Below are 19,794 nucleotides of genomic sequence, written 5' to 3'. Positions count from 1 at the left end.
TCTGTTGTTGCCAGATATCGTGTGTTCTGGAATGGTGGTGGGACTTCCACTGAATTCAGAAACATAGACACAATTTAGGACAAGACCTAAGATAAAGACAATGGTATTTCATTTAATCTGTGGGTGCTTTTTTTAAACACACAAACTATGTAGAATTAAAAGCAATGAATGCTCTTGTGGCATCTGTATTTGTTAAATACAAAGAAGTTTATTCTGGCATAAACTTTTGTGAATGATTGTCCATCAGTTCCATGGGATGTTTCAGAGTTTGCAGTTTATTTAGAGTGGGTTCATGCCAATTTTGAAGTCTTTGCACTGGATGTCAATATGTTTGCAGAAGCAGTTCAAGGTGTTAGTAATCGCCTTTAAAGCTCTTCATGGCTTGGGTCCAACATACCTTCAGGAGGGCCTCTGCCTAGACATTCCGCCTCGCCAACGAAGGTCCTCTGGGGATAATCTTCATAAACCTCCTTCTTAATGTCAACTACCCAGAGGGTTTTCTCAGTGGTGGTGGAATGCATCTGATATTGGAGATGGCCACCTGTAAGATGACTCTTTGGACAGGATTAGTTCTCATATCAGTTTTATTTAATATGTTGCTTTTAATCAGTTTTACTCACTGTTTGTTTTAATTTCTTGTGAACCACCCGGAGCCTATGGGAATGGGATAGTATATAAATATTAAAAGAAATTGTAAAAATGCAGAAAAGATTGACAGTGAAAATCATGCAGACTGCAATTGTAGCTGATAACACAAACATTCTGCACTAGGTAATCCAGATAGTACATGGAACATCATGATTTTTTTTAGCCAAGTTTCAAGCATCTGGATTTTCTCCCCGCTGACACTTTCTTTAACATCCCATACATCTGATGAAGTAGCCTGTAGTCTGTGAAAATAGTTTATGATAGGTGCCGCAAAACTTCATTGGTTTTCCTGGGATAACAAATGTGGTTTCTATCAGGGAAATGTTGCCTATAATTCTTGATTATTTTTCACTTTGGAAGATATTCATTAATCACCACAGACTCAACTGTGTTGGGATTTGGGGCATATCTTGTGTGTGTACATCCCAAAGTCTTTACTTAGTTCTCTTTACCTAGTTTGTTGCACAAAGTGAGTGGAGTCTTCCGTAGTTCCTAAAGCAAACTTTAGTTGATTAAACCTTGGCTTCAGTGCAATGAAGGGAATTCAGGAAAGTTACAAAACCCAAGATCAAAACAACAAATCGTTGACATTTAATGCCCATCTTATGAGAATGGTGTGTTTCCTATTCAGTTCTAGATGAAAAGTCATAGAATAGCACAATTCATTAACCGTTTCAGCAAATATATGTATTTTATGTATTAATGTATTTTGTATTTTATTTGATGTTGTAAGCCGCCCCGAGGCCTCGGCAAGGGGCGGCATAGAAATGTTTTAATAAATAAATAAATAAATAAAATAAATATATATATGTAATGTAAATGTGATAGACGATTCCTGCATGATCAGTGGACATTCTTAATCCTAACAGAACATAAACCAAGTAACAAATAATTTATCTTGTTGATAAAAGTTTATTTATGATGCTTATCTAGTTGCTTCCATTAGATTTATGGTGAAGAATGGCTCCAAAGACCTGGTTTTCTCTTGCCTATGATGCATAACCTTTGACCGTCTACAGATTTAGGTTGATTAGATATCAAGTCACAGCAATTATTTATAATATTAGAGAAACCTTTGCTCCTTGCTTCCATATTTTCTGCATTTATATAATGCTTAATGAGATTAGCAGTCTTCAGTGTAAGTAGTTACAAGATTATCTTGTGGCCTGGCCGTGTCACAGGTCTACCTTCATGTTATCCTTCATGGTTCATAGGAGTAAACCCTGCTGAATACAAGGACTTATTTCCAAATAAATGTGTGTAGGGTTGTAGCTTTAATGTCTGTCTGTCCGTCTGTCTTGGGAAGAAATTCAAATCACACATGGACATAAGAAAGAACGAGAGTGCCCATTTCTGGTTCATGTTACTTCTGCATCTTTATACCCATGGTTTCATTCTGTTTTATTTCTACATTAATCTGTAAGTTTGTTAATGATATTAATCTAAACTAGTTTTTAAATATTTTAATAAATGGTGAAATTAATATTTTCCTCTCAAAATTCATATTTGATATATTGATATATTTAAACTGCCAAGGACTGTACCAGGACATTTGGGAACTGGGAAATCTATTGGATAGCTATGTTTAGAAAGGTGAAATTCCAAATATTTAGTCAAGGAATTCGCATGTTTCTCAAGCATCCCTCAAATTTAAGAAGCATGTGGACCATATTGCTTGGGATACCTGGCTTCCTTTGGATCAAGGAAAAGACATGTCTCCTAATATTCCCACATATTAAGAAACTGAAAATTGGCACTTAAAATTAATTTCTGGACCTAAGCTCTTGCTTAAATTAAATCTGGCCCATGGTCAAAGTACAGGGGAACAGTGGGAATTGGAAAAGAGGCAATCATTAAAAGGGACCTGTGCATTTACCATTGTCCTATAACATAATTAAAGATTCAGCAGCATACTACATATTGGGTGGACTTCCTGTTCAGCAGCTGGAATAAATAACTGTGTAGCATCTCTAATGGTTTTGAAGCTGGTGCTAAAAAGCCTAAAAATTCTCATCAATGATCCAAGAGTATAATATGTACTTTTTGAAAACTATAGACTCAGATCAGCTAAGGTCTGCACCATTAGATATTTGCAATAGATTCATGTTCATATAGAGAAGTTATGGTTTGTTTATGTAGCTGGGTGGCCAGATTTTTAAAAAATCCTTTTAAAATCTGGTACTGAACAATGTCCACTTAATTTATGCCCATACCTTAGTTTACATACATCCCCTGCCTCTGAAAAGGAGCTCAGGCTGGCTGCTTGTTAACATGATGCGGCTGATTTTTCTTCCTTGTTCTGAAACTTTAAAGATCATGAATAATGTATGTTATCTCCATTCTGTATCTGTAATCAATACAGGCAATCGCCAAATGTCTGGGTGGGCTGAAATCTCAGGTGAGCTTGCTGTGCATGAGTCAGAAATGTTCCATTTAGTTGGAGAGTCTTTGCACAATTAGGGAGCGAATTGAGTGGCCAGTGAGTTCAGCAGGCCTTATAACGGTGGACACAAATGGGCAAATATATTTGAAAAACAATTTTCATAAGCTGGACTGAAAGCGAATGTGGTCCATGGAGTACCGCCTTCCTATTTTCGTGTGCTGCTATCACAGCACAAAAAAGGAAAACATAACCAAATGTTGCACAGTAAATAGATACCTTGCGATTCTTATTTTTAAATGGAATTTGTTCACTCATTATGTTATTGGAATGTTATTGCTATACTGGATTTTTGTGCTTATCTGTAGTAGTTATTTAGACAGGGGCTTCCCAGAGGCATGCAAAATTGAACAAAATAGCCAAGTGATCAACTCCCAATGACATTACAAAACAGATAAAACAATTAAAAAGCCCAATAGTATGAAACACTTCCAGAAAAAAGATGCCATTCTAGAGAATACCCCAAATCTGCCTTCCTTTGTATGCCTGTCATTGTGGAAGAGGATCTTGCATGTATCCCCTCAGAGAATTTGGGGGAACATGTTGGAAAAAGGAAGGATTGTGTGGAGAGGGTCTGGTACTCAGCATGCGTACGCATTTTTATGTTCCTCACCAGTGGGTTTTGCACATGGGAGTCCATGCAATCAAGATATGAAATGGTCACTCCATTTGGAGATCATCCAAAGGCCATGCATGCCAGTGCAATAGTTGCCCACTTTTCATTCCAAAAAAAATAATCTACCTGGGTGGGCAGAGTGGGTAGAGAACAGCAAGGGAGCTATGAATAAAAGCAATGAACTCCCATTTTGCCGTCATCATCACCTCCTTTTTCTTCTGGCCTTTTGTTTCCAAAAACTTTGTATCGTTTGTGCAGGCAGCTACAGTGGACCAAAGAAGCTGTATACACAGATAACTTCTGTAGCCTCTAACACAGGAATAGCTTGAGATGTCATACTAGGGACGAGCTGAATTGATTTGTGTGTGGGCGATTTCACTTAAGCCAGCCTACTACGTGAAAACGCAGCTTTTACAGAAAACATTCCTTGTGTTAATTTAAAAAGCCTGGAAACCAGTTCAAATTTATGCTTTTTACATACACACAAACATTACACACAACTGACCCAAAGACTAGTCGAATTATTTTCGGGCAGTTGGCAAGCGCTCTGAAGCATCATGTCCGATAAGAAAAATGAGCCTCGTGGCATCTTAAAGAATAAAATGTGATGCATATTCTGCCCCAACAGGCGGTCTTCACACAGAAGCTCATCTTGCACAACTTGTCGCATCACAACTTGCTCATATTACAGCAGCGACTCCAGTACAGTATTTTAAGCAGCGCTCATATCGCAAGGAAGGTCTTTGGGGAGGGAGTGACTCCCCACGTTTGTTGTCAGCTCAGCAGCTGCACCTTTGGTCAGATGTTCCTTGGTAACCTCCCAATGAGTCTCTGCACATTCTGTATGCACACAATTAACACCTGAGATAAAAATCACCTGATGTGACCTTCCCTGGTTGAGCAAATAGCAGTAACGCTTTAATGTGGTCTTGCATGGGCTTGAAGTTTTGGCCGTGTTCCCGTAAGAGCCGCTGAGCTAATAAGCCCATGTCTGCACTGTACATTTTATACTACAGACACACAGGTGAGGGATTGTGTGATTCAGTGTTCCTCCATAGAAAAACAAGTTTCTAACATGTAGACAAACAGCATATTTAGGCAAAGGGTACTCGAGTGCAAGAGCACAAAGTAAGTCCTTCAAGAAAACCCTTGTGAACCCCGGCAGTTCCTTTGATCACACGGTCCGCCCCAGCGCAGTTGTTCACTCTTTAAAGGGTATATGCTTCATGTGATCTGCACATAGATCTTAATTTGTTAGTTTTTCATGTATCAAACTATCATTTTTGCGTTGTTAACATATCTGTAGCTAGGGATACATGTCCCAAATGTTTCCAAATACTTATTGCGAGATTTGCAAAATCACCCTGTTGCATGTTTTAGGGAAATGTCCAGAATGCATCAGGACGTTGGTTCCCACCTTTCATGGGGAACAAGATGGGCAGTGTTTGTGCATACTGTAAAAACCTTTGTCTGTTGCAAGATGCCCTTTGAACATCATAATCCACCAGAGAGGCCTGTTATATTGTGTGGTACTGCAGTCATTTTGCTTGCAGAGTGCCACTGAAAGCTTGAATTACTGTGCAAATCCAATAACACTTAAGAAAAATGAGATTTTCTTTTCAAAGGATTATATCAGAAACATGAGGAGGTTTGTGATTCCTGTTGTCTTGGCCATGTTTCCTTTTCACGAGGAAGACTGATGCAACCCTTCCTATCAGCATCTAAAGCATTACTGATCAGATCTATCACCTCCTTCTTTTGCTCTAAAATTAGAAAGATAATCTTGAGATATAAATCTTTTACAGGGCCAGAGCCGTATATGCTCTCCGGAAAGGATGAGCATCTATGGCAATGAAATCGACTAGTGCCTCAAGAGAGAATTAATAGGAGGCAGGACTGAACTGAAGAAAAAATTGATTCTTTTCCATTTAACTGTACATGGTGTGCTTTTATGAAGTAAGAAGCAGGGCAAAGAAAAACATTTTTCTTGAACAACCAACTCCCCCTGCCAAAATATAAATAAATAGAAGGAAACTAGACGGGAAAAAACCCCTTTCATTATTTAGCTCATGTGTCACGTACAGTAAGCTGTTGAAACAGGTTCTACCATTTTTCCACCCTTAGCCACTTGTTTGAGATAGTCAGGCGATCTCAAGCATTCATATGGTTCCCCCCTTGAGTTTCATAATCTGACCCAACATTTTGTTCTTTGCATGTTTATAATTTTGTCCATGAAATCTAAGTTTTATTCGTAATTTTCCATTTTGTGCTACTTTTCAATAGTCATTGAAGTTGACAACAACAGTAAAACATCAGTATACTTTAAAATGTATTACTGAAATTGCCAATGAGAATACATAGCATAACAATAGTAAACAACAGGGAGGGGCTGTGGCAAAATGGCAGAGCATCTGTTGTGTGTGGAGAAGGTCCCATTTTCCACCCCAGCATCCTCAAGCAGGGTTGGAAAGATTCCTGCCTAAAACCTAGGTCAGTTGCTGTCAGAACAGGTCAGCAGTCCTGGGATAACTGGGCAGTTTCCTGTGTTTCTATGTTGCAGCATAAAACTAAAACATGGGAGTTGTTTAAAAGCATAAAATGGCCCATTGATTTGGTGGTTTAAGGCTTTTTTAATTTTATAGGACAGGAGCTACTACCCTGAAGAAACGGGCTGGGTTTATTAGACTACATGACACACCATGGTGATTTTCCCCCACACAGCTGGTCTGCTGTGTTATCTGAAGCCAGTTGTGGTATTTCACCATGATAATTTGGTCTTTAGAAACCATGATAACAAGCAACAGTTTGTTCTGTGGTTTCTCCATAGCACCATGGCTTGTTATGCTGTCTGAACCCAGGATCATGTTTTCTATGGTCCTGGAATGCATGTACCACAGAGTCCTCTGGAAAGAGTGGCAACTGCAGGAGCCACTCCAGTCATCCAGCCTCTATGTCTGGACTACTCAAAGAGGAAGGTGACATAGGCAGGGAAAGATGCACCTTGAGGTTGGATTTCAGACACAGTGGCTGATGGGATACATGTTGACAATGGGAAGATTGGACAGGGAGGATAGAAACCATGATAGCAGAGAAACCATTTGATCACTGGTTAGGTGTTGTTGTTAGTTGCGAAGTCGTGTCTGACTCATCGCGACCCCATGGACAACATTCCTCCAGGCCTTCCTGTCCTCCACCATCCCCCGGAGTCCACTTAAGCTCACACCAACTGCTTCAGTGACTCCATCCAGCCACCTCATCCTCTGCTGTCCCCTTCTTCTTTTGCCATCTATTGTTCCCAGCATTAGGCTCTTCTCCAGGGAGTCCTTCCTTCTCATTAGGTGGCCAAAGTATTTGAGTTTCATCTTCAGGATCTGGCCTTCTAAAGAGCAGTCAGGGTTGATCTCCTCTAGGACTGACTGGTTTGATCATGGTGAAAAACACAAAGCGTGGTAACCACACAGGGTTGATTGTCAGGTTGTATGAACGCAGCCACCATTTCAGTGGTACTAGCGGTGGCTCTTGGAAGGTTCATATAATATGTGTGTGTGTGTGTGTAACTTTAAGATTTTTCCTGTTTAGCTAACCCCATCCCCTCCTCTTCGTATTTACAGGTTTACCAAAAATGCAAGTAATTAGAAACTATACCGGGATACCACAGCCATTTCCACAAGATGGTCCTCCACTGCACATCCAAGTTGGGGACATCATTGAACTCATCAGAGGGGATGCGCACAGCTTATTCTGGCAGGTAAAGCACTTGATGCAGAAACACTACTCTGTCATTAACTATAGCAGCCTTGCGCAACTTGGTACCTTCCCAGTGTGCTGGACTGCAACACCCACTTGGCTTCCATTAGCACACTGGGTTGGGGAGGCTGAGCTTAAGAAGCCGAGGGTGCCATTAACTTCTGTGAAAGGCCAGGCCATCTCCACAGGGCCAGTCAGTGTTCTGGCTTGAGAAATGGTATTTGTATGGGAAGTTGTAATTCCTAACAGGTCCTCAGAGCAACTTGGAAGAAAGATCTGCTTAACCTACAACATAGCATTCAACTCTGCAAAGCTGAAAGAAGCCCAGGTCTCCCAGGGAACTGTCATAAGTGCATAACCCTGCAAAGAGGTTGTAGTTAACTTTGAGAATCAGCTTCTGACGATACATTCTCTAGCACAGGAATTTCTCTGTCTGCCATGCCATTCAGAATGCTGAACCTGCAGTTCCTCATAACCTCTGCTTTATTCATCATTGTGGAAAGGCCCTCTCTTTCCTTGCCTCCCCTCCTTACTTATACCCCCTCTCCTGCCTGTCTCCAGGCAGCCAGGTGCTAGTACCTTTCTGCATCCCTCATCCTGCATCACTGTAATGGGATGCCATTTCCAAGCTACGCAGCCCACTATGTGGCCCCTTGCTTTCATGTCTGTTCACTCTGTGTCGAATGGTTCTGGCATGGATTGTTTCTGTCAGGCATATCTCCCCCTGGCAGTGAAGGCACAAGCCATTGGAGGCATCTTGCCTTCTGAAAAGAGCACAGTATTTTGACAGTACTGTTTCTCTTGAAGAGGGAACACCACTGAAGTGTACTGGACTTTCAGAGGCATTTCTTTCCTGAGGTTTTAGGAGAGTATAACATGTCGGTGATGATTGTTGCTTGCACCATTTCTAGGGTTTTTGCCTGCTGATCTTTGCAGGTTGTCTCAAGCATGGAATTTGATGCAGAGTCCTTTCTAGTCTGTGCCACTTGCATTGCTGTGTAAGCTTTTTGAGATGAGCAGGAAAATATTTTCTAGCTGTGGTTGCAATTTGATCAGATTAAATAGCCTATCACAAGCATGTTTATTTCAAGAAGAAAACACCACCTGATTTCATTGGGATTTGCTTCTCAACTGTTTTTTGGGAGATGGCAGGATAGTAGACTTCATCTGTAACTGGAGGCAGAGAACCCAAGGAATTGGTTCCAATTTGAAATCCCATTGCTTTCAGCAGATCGACTGAGTTTGGCAAAATCTTGATTCAGTGGAATAAACTGGTATAGAGAATAAATGGACTTTTCTGGAGTTTGCAGCATGTATAATCCAACTAAAAGTATTGTGCAATTGCAGAGAGAGCCTGCCAAGTCAGCACTGCATCACAGTTTAATGTTGTTATGTATGTCCTGGCATCCTGTGCAGGCTTCAGAGTGCTCCTCCTTGCTCTGTATGAAAGGGAAACACACACAAAAGTTTCAGAACTGCAACTGTATTCAGTGTTTGAAAAGGCAAGACGCTCCTGGAGTCGAGACTTGCCACAGCGTACTCTTCAGCAGTGGTACTAGTTTAGGGGCCTTTTGAGGTTGATTGTACTGCATGTCAGGTTCTCCACACAGTGCCTCTTCCACTGTGGGGTGGGTCATACATGATTGTGGAAAGGACTAAGGAGGAGAATTTGGGTTCGCTTGCAGTAAATCCTTTATCACAGAACAGGGATAAGTTCCTAAGATACAAGGTGTGATGCAAGGTATCCCTGCTGTTGTGGTCCCTGTTGTGATCTTTGTGAGTACTCAGGAGTCACAGATGCTTGAAACCAGTAACTATGAAGGGATGCATATTCAAGCATGTGTTCGTACTATATGGATAAAGTTTGGGAGTGTGAAACAATAACCCAGTCAGTTTCCTTGCAACTTAATTTTTAATAGCAATTAGCTAAATTTGAGCATTTCCTGGTGCATTGCTTTGAGAGATGCTTGCTCAGTGAGCAAGTTGCCTCAAGAAATTACAATATTTGGCATTCTTTTGTCTCGAGATAGCTGTTCCTGGGAGGAGCTGGCTGGGGATTGGGGTATTTGAGGAATTTGGTCTGTAAAGTACCATATGAACTGACCTGTTCCACATCTCCTGGCCGTATGTGTGAATTGGAACCAGGGCCAGCCTGATCATTAGGTAGAGTGAGGTGAATCCCTTAGACAGCAGAAGTAGTGGGCCAATCCCTTGCTGTTCTTCAGCCAACCAGTCATTTCCTTGGCTTGGAAACCGAACTGTGTGGGCCGTAACTTACACCCATTAAACCTGCCTGCGGTCCTCAGGTATGATCTGAACACCACCGCTGAAAGAAAATTCGGCTGGAAGTCCTGTCAGCTTCTGTGTGCAGCACAGAGCCAAGGGGGCCATTTTATCCTTTACTTCAGTCAGCAAATTGCCTTGTGCCTGATCAGAACGTAGTTATTCACTGGCTTTTCTGCTTTTCCAAATGTTCCAACACTCATTTTGACTCGACATTCACATACAGGTACACATAAATAGTGCATCTTTGGAGAGAAATACATTTTGAAAACACAGTTAAACAAACATGTTTGCTTGCATTTTTGTGCAGATTTTTTTTTAAAATGCGGATATAGGTATAATGAACATGAGCGAACACATGTGAAAGTGATACAGTTCAGACATAAACTGATTCATCCATCTCTATTTTAGGGATGAATCTCAAGTGCATTCGAGGAAGATGGCATACATTCCAGTTATCATTCCATTCCCTTCTCTCTCATTATTTGTCTAACCACTCAAAACTTCATATGCATTGAGCATATGAGCAGTTTATTGGGTGGCATATGACTTGTCTGTGAAATGCCAGTTTGGAATGTTCTGAATATGCAAGGATCGTATATACAACATGGATGGCATGTGTGGATACATTGCTTCTTTGTTTCCTAATAGGATCTTTTTGTCTCCTTGTAGGGTAGAAATCTAGCGACCCAGGAGCTGGGTTTCTTTCCAAGTGATGCAGTGAAACCTTGTCCATGTGTAAGTAGAACTGTGTAATTGTGTTTGTCAGTGTAATTGTTTTCACAAAAATGTCTGCAGTGAGCTTGCTTGGTTCCTGCCAAGGTTTTTATTAATCCTGCCTAGTGGGATTTATATTATTTTTGGCTTTCGTGTGTGTGTGTGTTTGCATGCTATACTTAATGTTGTTTAAAAATCTAACATTGTTATGTTTTTGGTTATTGAAGTCTGAGGAATTCTGTACAAGACACAGGTTTAACTTACTAGAATTTAATAAGTTAAATTGTCTAACTAGTTTTCAAGTAAAGTGCATTGAAGGCCTACAGCAAATGTGTTGTGCAATAAAGTGGCTGTTTTTGTAATAGTGCGGCAAGAACACTCAGGTTCTAATATATTCCCCAGTCACCTTGGGTTATAGAGAGAGATTACACCACAATAATGGCTTCAGAAATGCATCTAAAGCTAGGAAAGCTATCAAATCAACGCTCCCAGCCCCCTTTTCCCCTATCATATATCTGCGTGCTTTGACTTTCCTTGGTATTTCCCCCTTTTTTCTTATCAGAGGTGTGGATAATTTCAGAGTATTTTAAATTGTCAATGAGAAAATCGGCTTGCAACTTACACTTTTACTGTTTTGTCTCTAAGCCAAGTACTGTGTGAGTAATAACTCATTGTATCGCTAGCTTGTAGAATCAGACAACTGGATTGAGATTGGCCCTTTCTCCCTACTGAAGACAAAATTGTCCATTCCCTTCCTGTCCTTGGGAAGCTGCAATTTCAGTGCAAAAGCCAAAGAGCTCCAAACAGCTCAGGCTAGAGAGCCAAGCTGACTCTTACGAAGGATGCATGCAAATTTTCCAGTCACAAGGATATCCAAGTCTTCTGTTAAGAAAGGCAGGATCATCAGTTCCCTAAAGGAGAATTAGCCTGTTCTCAATGTTGAGCACCTTTTCAACCATCAAGCTTTCCAAGGGAAATTTTATGTCATAGAAAAAGGGCATGGAGTGAGGATTGGGTGTATAGGTAGGGAGACAAGCCAATAAATACCCTTCACAAGATCGTAGCCCAAAGATGCTTGATTTTTCATTGGATCCAGTGAGTCTCTTTGTGTCATTAACAGCTGAAATACAGGGTGTCTCATGTGTTCCAGCAAGGCTGTAAGAGCTGATGCCGTGGCTGCCCCCATCATCCCTTGAACCCCCAGCAGTGGTGCTGCTGCGGCTGCCAAAACTCCACACTGGCGCTTGCTTACAGATGGGTTTATCCAGTGGCCGTGCTGTAGTCGGCCAAAAGCTGGGTTGCTACTTAACTGCTGGCCCTTCATGTGTAATTTTATGCAAGGCTGCAAGGGAGGGAGGGAGAAACTGACAGCTGCTCCCAGCCCCTCAAACACTCATGAACAGGTGTCCCTCACAGTTGTGGCCATGAAAGCCCTGCCATGCTGGGGCAAGCCTGCTCACAAGTAAGGGGAGGGTTAGGCTGGCAGCTGCCACAGCCAGCCTCTTCCAAAAATATTTTAATAGTTTTAGTGTATAACTTTGTTTTTGTATAATTTTGTATAATTTTGTTTTTGTTGTAAGCCGCCCCAAGGCTTTGTTGTGATGGGGGTGGCATAAAAATGAAAAAGGAAGAATCTGGTGCCAGGCCTGTGTTAAATGCTCAAAGCCTGTGGCATTCTTTCAGCATCACAGCTTTCTTTTTTGGGCAAAGGACAGCTTCAAGAAGCTGATTTTCATGGGGACAGTGGTGCAGATGAAATGATTAACCCTGGACCCTGTGTTTACTGGTCCCTATTCTGATTGGCACCCCTGCAGCTTTTGTCTTTAACCATTGTTGTAGTGGTTCAGTCACAAAGTCGTGTCTGACTCTTCATGACTCCATGGACAGCATTCCTCCGGGTTCTCCTATCCTCCACCGTCCCTGGAGTCCACCCAACCTCACGCCCACCTCCCCAGTGATTCCAACCAGCCACCTCAACTTCTGCCATCCCCTTCTCCTTTTGCCTTCAATCCTTCCCAGCATCATGGACTTCTCCGATTAGTCCTTCCATATGCATGATTAAATATGATGGTTCCAAATCTTCTGATTTCCAGCTCAAATGTGTTTGTCATCAATTTATAACCAGTTTATCTTGCCAGCACTGTTTTTGTGCTTTCTTAAAAGTTTACTTCCCATTTACTCACATTCATAGTTCATAGAAAAACCCACATGAGTCATATAACACACAGTTATACATGTGTGTTCAGTGCTTCTATCTAGGACGGAAATCTGGAAAAGCCATAAAAGTGAATGATAATTATCAGCCAATAGCATGGTTTTCAGTTAAATAGATTCCGGTATTGTGAAACTTGCATGCATTTGCTGTATCTTAGCCTATTAGCAACCAAATGTTCTTAGAACGATAAATAGATTCTTCACTGTTGCACACCTGGAAGAGCAAAGTACAGACATTGTCTTAGAACAAACATTAACAGCTGGAAAATCTGCGTCATTTATTAAATCTTCAGAGAAATGTAACTTTACCATTATTCCATAACAGTCTTTAACTACCACTCCATATAAAAGTACCCAGAAACAGCATAAAATACATACATCAAAATGCAGGAAGAATAAATATTGAATGAGAAATGACCAGATCTGGAATTTCTATAAAGTGGTGCAATGTCAGATAAACCGATAAGCATCTGTCTGTTTGCAATATGGAAAAGGAAGGCATTTTTCATATTTTATGAATAATAGCTTATATTTACTTTTGTCATTCTATTTGATTGGTGTTGTTTTTGTCAATTATTGCATGAATTCTTTATTATTTTTTCTGCCAGCAGTGTTGCAATAGTGGCATGGTTTCTCAGTTGAATAATTGTATGTTCTAGGTTAGTAGGCTTATTGTGATATGTCTTGCACCCGCGAGATGGGTACAAAGTACCACAATTGACCCAGCTCAGTGTCTTGTGAATGCTCAGTACTTCTCTGGTGAAAAAAAGATGAGGCCACCTGCTTATTTTACAATATGAGAAATGGAAAAAGAATATGCTAAGCTGGAAAATTGGACACTCTATAAAACTGCGTCTTTTAAACATAAATACTGTTGCTACATTTGAAATGTAGGGATTATATGCTACTATATGCTACTGTAAACCATGTTGATTTTCATGGGTATTATATGTTGCTCCTGGTCACAGGCAATTCTTTGGGTGGTGTTGTGAAGGCATTTTGCTGCCTGTCTAAACAAAGAGGGACTTTGCGAGGAAATAGCAGGGTGACCATTTTCATTTAACAGCTCCTGCTTTTCAACTGTGGTGGGCAGAGCTTTTAGTTTAATATTCAAGTGAAGCTGAAATCTTTGAATCATTCCACAATTCTTAAGTGACAGATTATTAAGCACATGCCTCATTCTGCCACTGAAACAGAAGGAATTTAAATGGACTTGTTTTAGGATGGGTTGTGCTTTCATTTTTTCTCTTTGATTCAGTTCAGAGGATGGTAGGTATTCTAATTTGTAACATGTGGTTGCTGACCTTTGTATCGACCTGTTGCATGTTTAGTGAGAAACTAGTTGCTAACAACATGCAAATGATACATTTCATTGCAATTTGTATTTGTTTTTCTAAACTATTAGGTTCCTAAACCAGTAGACTATTCTTCCCAGCCCTGGTGAGTAGCTATAAACTCTGTGTGTTGCATTTGTTGGTACTGAAAGAATAAGCAATAGCCTGAGAGAAAAAGTGATATTAATAGCAATGTTGTGGTTTAACCTTTCCAATCTTCTGCAGAAGGCATTTTGTTGCAGTGTAGGCAAAAATAATTGAATATCTACACTCCCTAGCAGCATTTTTCATTAGGTGTACCTTCCTTTAGGATTTTGAGGGTTTGTTTCCAAGTTTCTATGTAGATAGAGACTGTGGCTCTGTGAATTAATACAATGAACAAGGGATGGCGAAAGGACAGAAAAGCCTCAAAGACTTGCATGTTGGTGTCCTTTCCCTCTGGACCACTGTTTTCTCCCTCACCCAAGCCCATGATCCATAATCAGTGTACCTCTTCTCATTTCCCATAGTCTCAGTTTGTCAGGGGAATCTCTCTCTCTCTCTGTCAGTGCTATAGCATGGGCTGTGCGTGCAAAAGGTTCCGGGTTCAGTTGCAGTAATAGCTTGGGAAAGAATCTTTTTGGAAACCCTGCCAGGTAGCATAGCTCAGTCCCACTTGGATGGATCTGAGGTTGTACTTGGGATAAGGCAATCTCCTATGCTCCTAAGCCCTAGTTTAGTCATTGGTGGTGGTGGTGGTGATGATCAGTATAATGTGAGGCATGTAAGCAGGTCATGTGGTGCTTTCCCATCTCTGTCTCTGTTTTGATGGAATGCAGGGATGCAGCAGAATTCCTGGTTCTCTTAGGAAGGACTCCCACCAGGACTTCCCTGGCGCCTTTCAATATTTACCATGGCGTGCCAGTGGTTCTCTTCAGTCAGTGATTCCCAGCCCTTTTGTCACCAGGGACCTGTTTTGTGGAAGACAGTTTTTCCATGGACCGGGCCGGGGTGGTGGTACTGGTGGTTTTGGGATGATTCAACACATTGCATTTATTGTGCACTTTATGGCTATTATTATTGCATTGTAATATATAATGAAATAATTGTACAACTCACCACCTCAGCTCCACCTCAGATCATCAGGCATTAGATTCGCATAAGGCGTGTACCACTCAGGTCTCGTCCATGTGCAGTACAGTAGGGTTTGCACTCTCGTAGGAATATTGGAAAAAATGGATGAGCCCGCCCCATTCCCTCAGTTCAGTCCACTTGCTTCCATTGGTCTGAGTCTCTGTCGTTCCACCTTTTTTATTGTAGTGCCTGCCCCGTGCCCAAGCCACAGTCCACACATGCTCTTGCATACTGCTGGTTGAGGCACAGTTCCAATCATTGTCTTACTGGAGAAACGAGGTGTCTGTCAGAGGACCTTTAGCCCATTTGTAAAATATTGGACTCATTTGGTCAGAGCACTCTTGCTGTCCCACCTCCTTCTCCTGCGCTTTGGTGCCATAGCCGCCTGCAAGCAAAAGAAGGAAGGGAATTATGGAGGTTCTGCTCACAGATGAACCTTGACTGTCATTTGCTTGCCTGTCACTCACCTTTTGAGATACGGCCGGGTTCCTAGAGCCCATGGACTGGCATTGGTCTGTGGCCTAGGGGTTGGGGATCCTGTCTTAAGTCTCTTTAGCAAGCTCTTAGCACGCCACCTGGAAATGAGAGAGATATTGGGTATACTGGATCCAAGATACTACACATACATAGAATTCTTACATCTCCTTCCTTCCTTATATGCCCTCACACCCCTTAAGATCTATGGGAGAAGCCCTACTCCGGGAACCCTCTCTAAGAGAGGTAAAAAGGTCATCAACTCGGAGTAGGGCCTTCTTTGCAGTGGCACCCAGACTCTGGAATGTACTCCCCAGAGAGGTACGCCTGTCGCCAAGTTTATACTCTTTTCGGCGCCAGGCCCAAACCTTTTTATTTAAACAGTAATTTAAACTTTAATAGTTTTTAAGTTTAGTCTCTCTGCTTGTTTTGCAATTTATTGTATTGTTCTGTTTTATTATTTATTGCAATTGTTGTTTTAATTGTCTTTAAATATTGCAAGCCGTCCTGAGACCTTGTATAATAGGACGGCATACAAAAGCTATTAATAAATAAGTAAATAATTGGTAATTATAGAGCAAAAGTACTGTCATCCCATTCCAGAGACCAAAGGTATACTTCTGTGTGGATATTGCACGTGTAATAGTTCTGGGAATGTTCCCCCTTGGCTGGAATCCTGCATCCAGCCAATTGGTCACATGCAGGGAAATCAGAAAAAGTGGCACACAATTTGCTGTTGCATGTGGTTCACGCCAGTGCAAGGACTTACTCAGGTGATAAATGTTGGGGACTTGGGTGATACTGGGGACAACAGGTAAGATCTCTTCGCTTTTTTGGATAGCGACTCTGTTCATCATGTTCGCTTCGCATGCCAGTTGTGAACAGGGCACATGGCCAAAGGCATGGGATCCTGTCCACTTGAAACAACCACTGCAAAGCCTCTTTGTCTCGCGTATGTTCGGAAGGCAGGCATGCTTAAGAGGAATCGCATTTTGTTGCAGGTATGCAGGAACAATGGAAAGGCTGCAAGCAGAGACTGAACTTATAAACCGGGTAAATAGCACTTACTTAGTGCGGTATAGGACAAAAGAATCTGGAGAATATGCCATTAGCATAAAGTAAGTGATTTCCCCCCTGCAAATGTTTTTCTTTTTTTCATTGCTTTTGCAGTTGCTATTTGAATGTTCGCAACCAACTTCTGGCTGTCAATTCCACTTTGAGCTGTGTACAATTTATTCCCTCTGTTAAAATGAGCTGGAATATTTATGAAAATCTTGATGGCAGCAAAAGTCATTTTGGCCTGTTTGTACAACTCGTGGCCCTTCTTGAAAAAAGAGTTCCTAATCCGATAATGGTAGTCTACATGCAGAAAATGATTTTTGCTCATGAATCATTCCTGCTGTGTAGCAAAAAAGCTCTTTCATCCAGCTGCCCTGTGCTGGGAGGGCATCTTGGTGCAAGGATGGGCATGTATAACAGCAAAGCGTGCAACTCTTTCCTTGTTGCATGAGCCCAGCCACACCCCTTGCTTTGGACTTCAGGCCTCTGCCTCCTCTCCTCGTTAGTAATCTGTGCACTAACAGATCTATGACTTGGGGCACAAACGACTTTGCTCTAGTTAGCATCTGCTGATTTAGTGGTCCCATTTGCATTTTAACTAGCAAATTGTTTAGAATTGATTTGACTGCTAACTGGAGTCAAGCAGAATCTTGCCCTTGAATGGAATGTGAGTAGGAACAAGCTTAAAGTGTCCACAGAAATATATATATATATATATAAAAAAGGCCACCGGTATGGTTTGTCATCTGGAATGCAATCAGTATTATAGGATCCCATAATTAGATCACGCTGGAAGGCTTTTGCTAAAATCTGAATTGAGACTGTCTTCACCCAGACCCTAATAAAGGTGTTTTGTTAATTAGGTGTCAACGGTGTATTGGCATGGTTATATGTTTTGTCTTAAGAATTTAATTCAATAGTGGTAGGGCATGCCCTCAAGTAGTTATTGATCTTTGCTGATTAAAAACACATTTATATTCATAAGTTATTCATTGCCCATAGGTACAATAACGAAGTGAAGCACATCAGGATTTTCACAAGAGAATGCTTTTTTCACATCGCAGAAAACAGGAAATTTAGAAGTTTAATGGTGAGCATGTTTTGACTCCTCAAGCAAACAAATCATATACACTTGCCTAACTTTACTTTATTGAACTTCTAACTTCTTCTTACTGAAGTCTAATTGTCCGGATATGTAGAAAAATATCAGAAGAAAACTATGCCAGATTGGTCTATGTTTCTTACCAATAGTATATGTGATAAATATTTGGACCTGCTAACTTTGAATACACGATTACCATTGTTTGTGTTCACAATCATAGAGATGAGTGATACGACTAAAAGAGCAAGTCTGTTTCTCAGCTGGAGAAAAAGTACATCAAACAAGTGTGGCCACCAAACAAGACAAAATGAAGCAAAAGGCAGGAACGAAAAATTGAAAAATCCCCAACCACCTTTACTGCCTAAGGGTAGCTGAAGATTAAAAAGGGTGGGGTCCTTTATTACCACACAGGTTTTGGCATCAAGCAGTATGCTTGAGTGCATGTTAGGGGTAAACAAATTCCAACTGCCTTGGCTTGTTTTCCATAGCTTATATCTGTTGAAGAAGAGTCACCCTTGAAACATGTTAGGAATGAATTATATAGCTGTTCTTTAAGCTGTTTGCTTTTCTTGGAATTCTCTCATGATGTGTTTCTCATCATTCTCAGTATTGAAAATAAGCTCACACATTGCCTTGGTTCTTAACAAAGGCCTTGTCTTCGTCGTGGCCTCTGTGCATCAAGCATATGGGTGACACCAATGAAAATACAAGTAAGCGGTTCATTCTTTACATCCAGGTGATCCATCCCTACAATTTGACGATGAGAATTCCTGTGCACTGCAACATGCTGTCCATTGAAGCATTTTTGGTTCTTCGTGTTTTCTTGCCCGTGTCATCATTGCCGCCTTCTTTTTCCCCATCACTGTTTCTGCAGCTTTGGCTATAGCCTGTATGCATTAGGACCCAATTCAGCACAGATACTGAATGGCTTCTTGTCTAATCTATTATTTAATGTGCAATTAAAGCATCTTGACATTTGCCCTAGGGTTTTCCTTTTTTCTTTTTCACCCTTGCCGCCATTTCCCTTTCCTGATCAGTTGAGGGTTGGCGGTGCCCTCTGCCTATCTCCAAAACTGTGGTAGGGGTTTCAAGTCAGGTCCGGTTGACCTGAAAAGATTGGCTGGATACATTGGCTTCTTCTTGGGAAGGACCATACCTGCAAAGTTGCTCATTCAGAGTGGGTCTGTTTTCATCAAGTGTGGGGGACACTGCTATTTGCAGAGACCCTTTCCAGCTTTATCCATCCCTCCCAAATTAACAGTATTGGCTACCCATGGTTGGAAACAAAGTATAGGCAGCTTACCTTTCCTCCTGGGGGAACCATCATCATCGTCGTCGTTACCACCATCATTCACTTCCCCACCTTTCATCATGTAGTTCGATGCAGCTTACACAAACAGCAAAATACAACACAATGACAACTGTGGTTATCACAGGAACAAACAAGAATAAATCCAACAATAAAGTAGTGTAAAAGCAACTGTAGAGAGAAGGCATTATATCCACGTTTCGGCATTGCCAGTTACGTACTTGTATGAGGGGGTTAATGGGCCCAACCCCCATGTGTTGTCTGCCAGGCATCCCTTCCAACCTCCACATGTGGGTTGAGCTGGGAGTCAGACTAGATGGCCTGGGAGAGCCCTTCTGACTCACTCTGTTTCTGTGGAGAGGAGGCAGAAGTCCCTCTTACTATATGGATCTCAGCAGCTTTAACAAGGCTGGAAACGAAACAGGCTTCATTTCTACATGCTCTTCTGCAAGCCCCTAGACATGTTTCAAATTCTAAACTGTTGCTGGAATCAGGCTGAGGTCGAATTTCTCTAATGGCTTGGACAGCTGTGGTAAAATGTAAACTTTATTAGAGTGCAAGTCCTTACCTGGGTGGACCCAATTAGATTTCCAGAAATCATCCTGGGATAAGTTAATAGAGAAAAAGCTGCTGATTCTAGGGTTTCATCAGCCTTAGCCCTTCCCTTCTGATATTTCTAATGTTAGAGAGTAGGCTTTGGAATTGTCAAGGAGTTTAGCCAGGAAGCTGTTAATCTAG

At 41.3% G+C, this 19,794-nt stretch overlaps 1 protein-coding gene across 2 annotated transcripts in view; it reads left to right on the top strand.

Annotated features, from left to right (window-relative positions):
• Positions 1–19,794, top strand: part of VAV3 (vav guanine nucleotide exchange factor 3) — a 181,904-nt gene that overhangs the window by 138,729 nt on the left and 23,381 nt on the right. For both annotated transcript variants that reach the window (XM_044432307.1, XM_044432306.1), the window contains exons 20-24: positions 7,316–7,452; positions 10,407–10,472; positions 14,071–14,105; positions 16,588–16,704; positions 17,648–17,735. In XM_044432307.1, coding sequence (XP_044288242.1) covers positions 7,316–7,452; positions 10,407–10,472; positions 14,071–14,105; positions 16,588–16,704; positions 17,648–17,735 — 443 coding nt within the window. The remainder of the gene's footprint in view (positions 1–7,315; positions 7,453–10,406; positions 10,473–14,070; positions 14,106–16,587; positions 16,705–17,647; positions 17,736–19,794) is intronic.

Source organism: Varanus komodoensis, unplaced genomic scaffold (assembly GCF_004798865.1).
Source record: "Varanus komodoensis strain SLA01 unplaced genomic scaffold, ASM479886v1 scaffold24, whole genome shotgun sequence".
Taxonomy (NCBI): domain Eukaryota; kingdom Metazoa; phylum Chordata; class Lepidosauria; order Squamata; family Varanidae; genus Varanus; species Varanus komodoensis.
The sequence above is the reverse complement of the archived record's forward strand: the minus strand, read 5'-3'. Positions and strand labels throughout refer to the sequence as shown.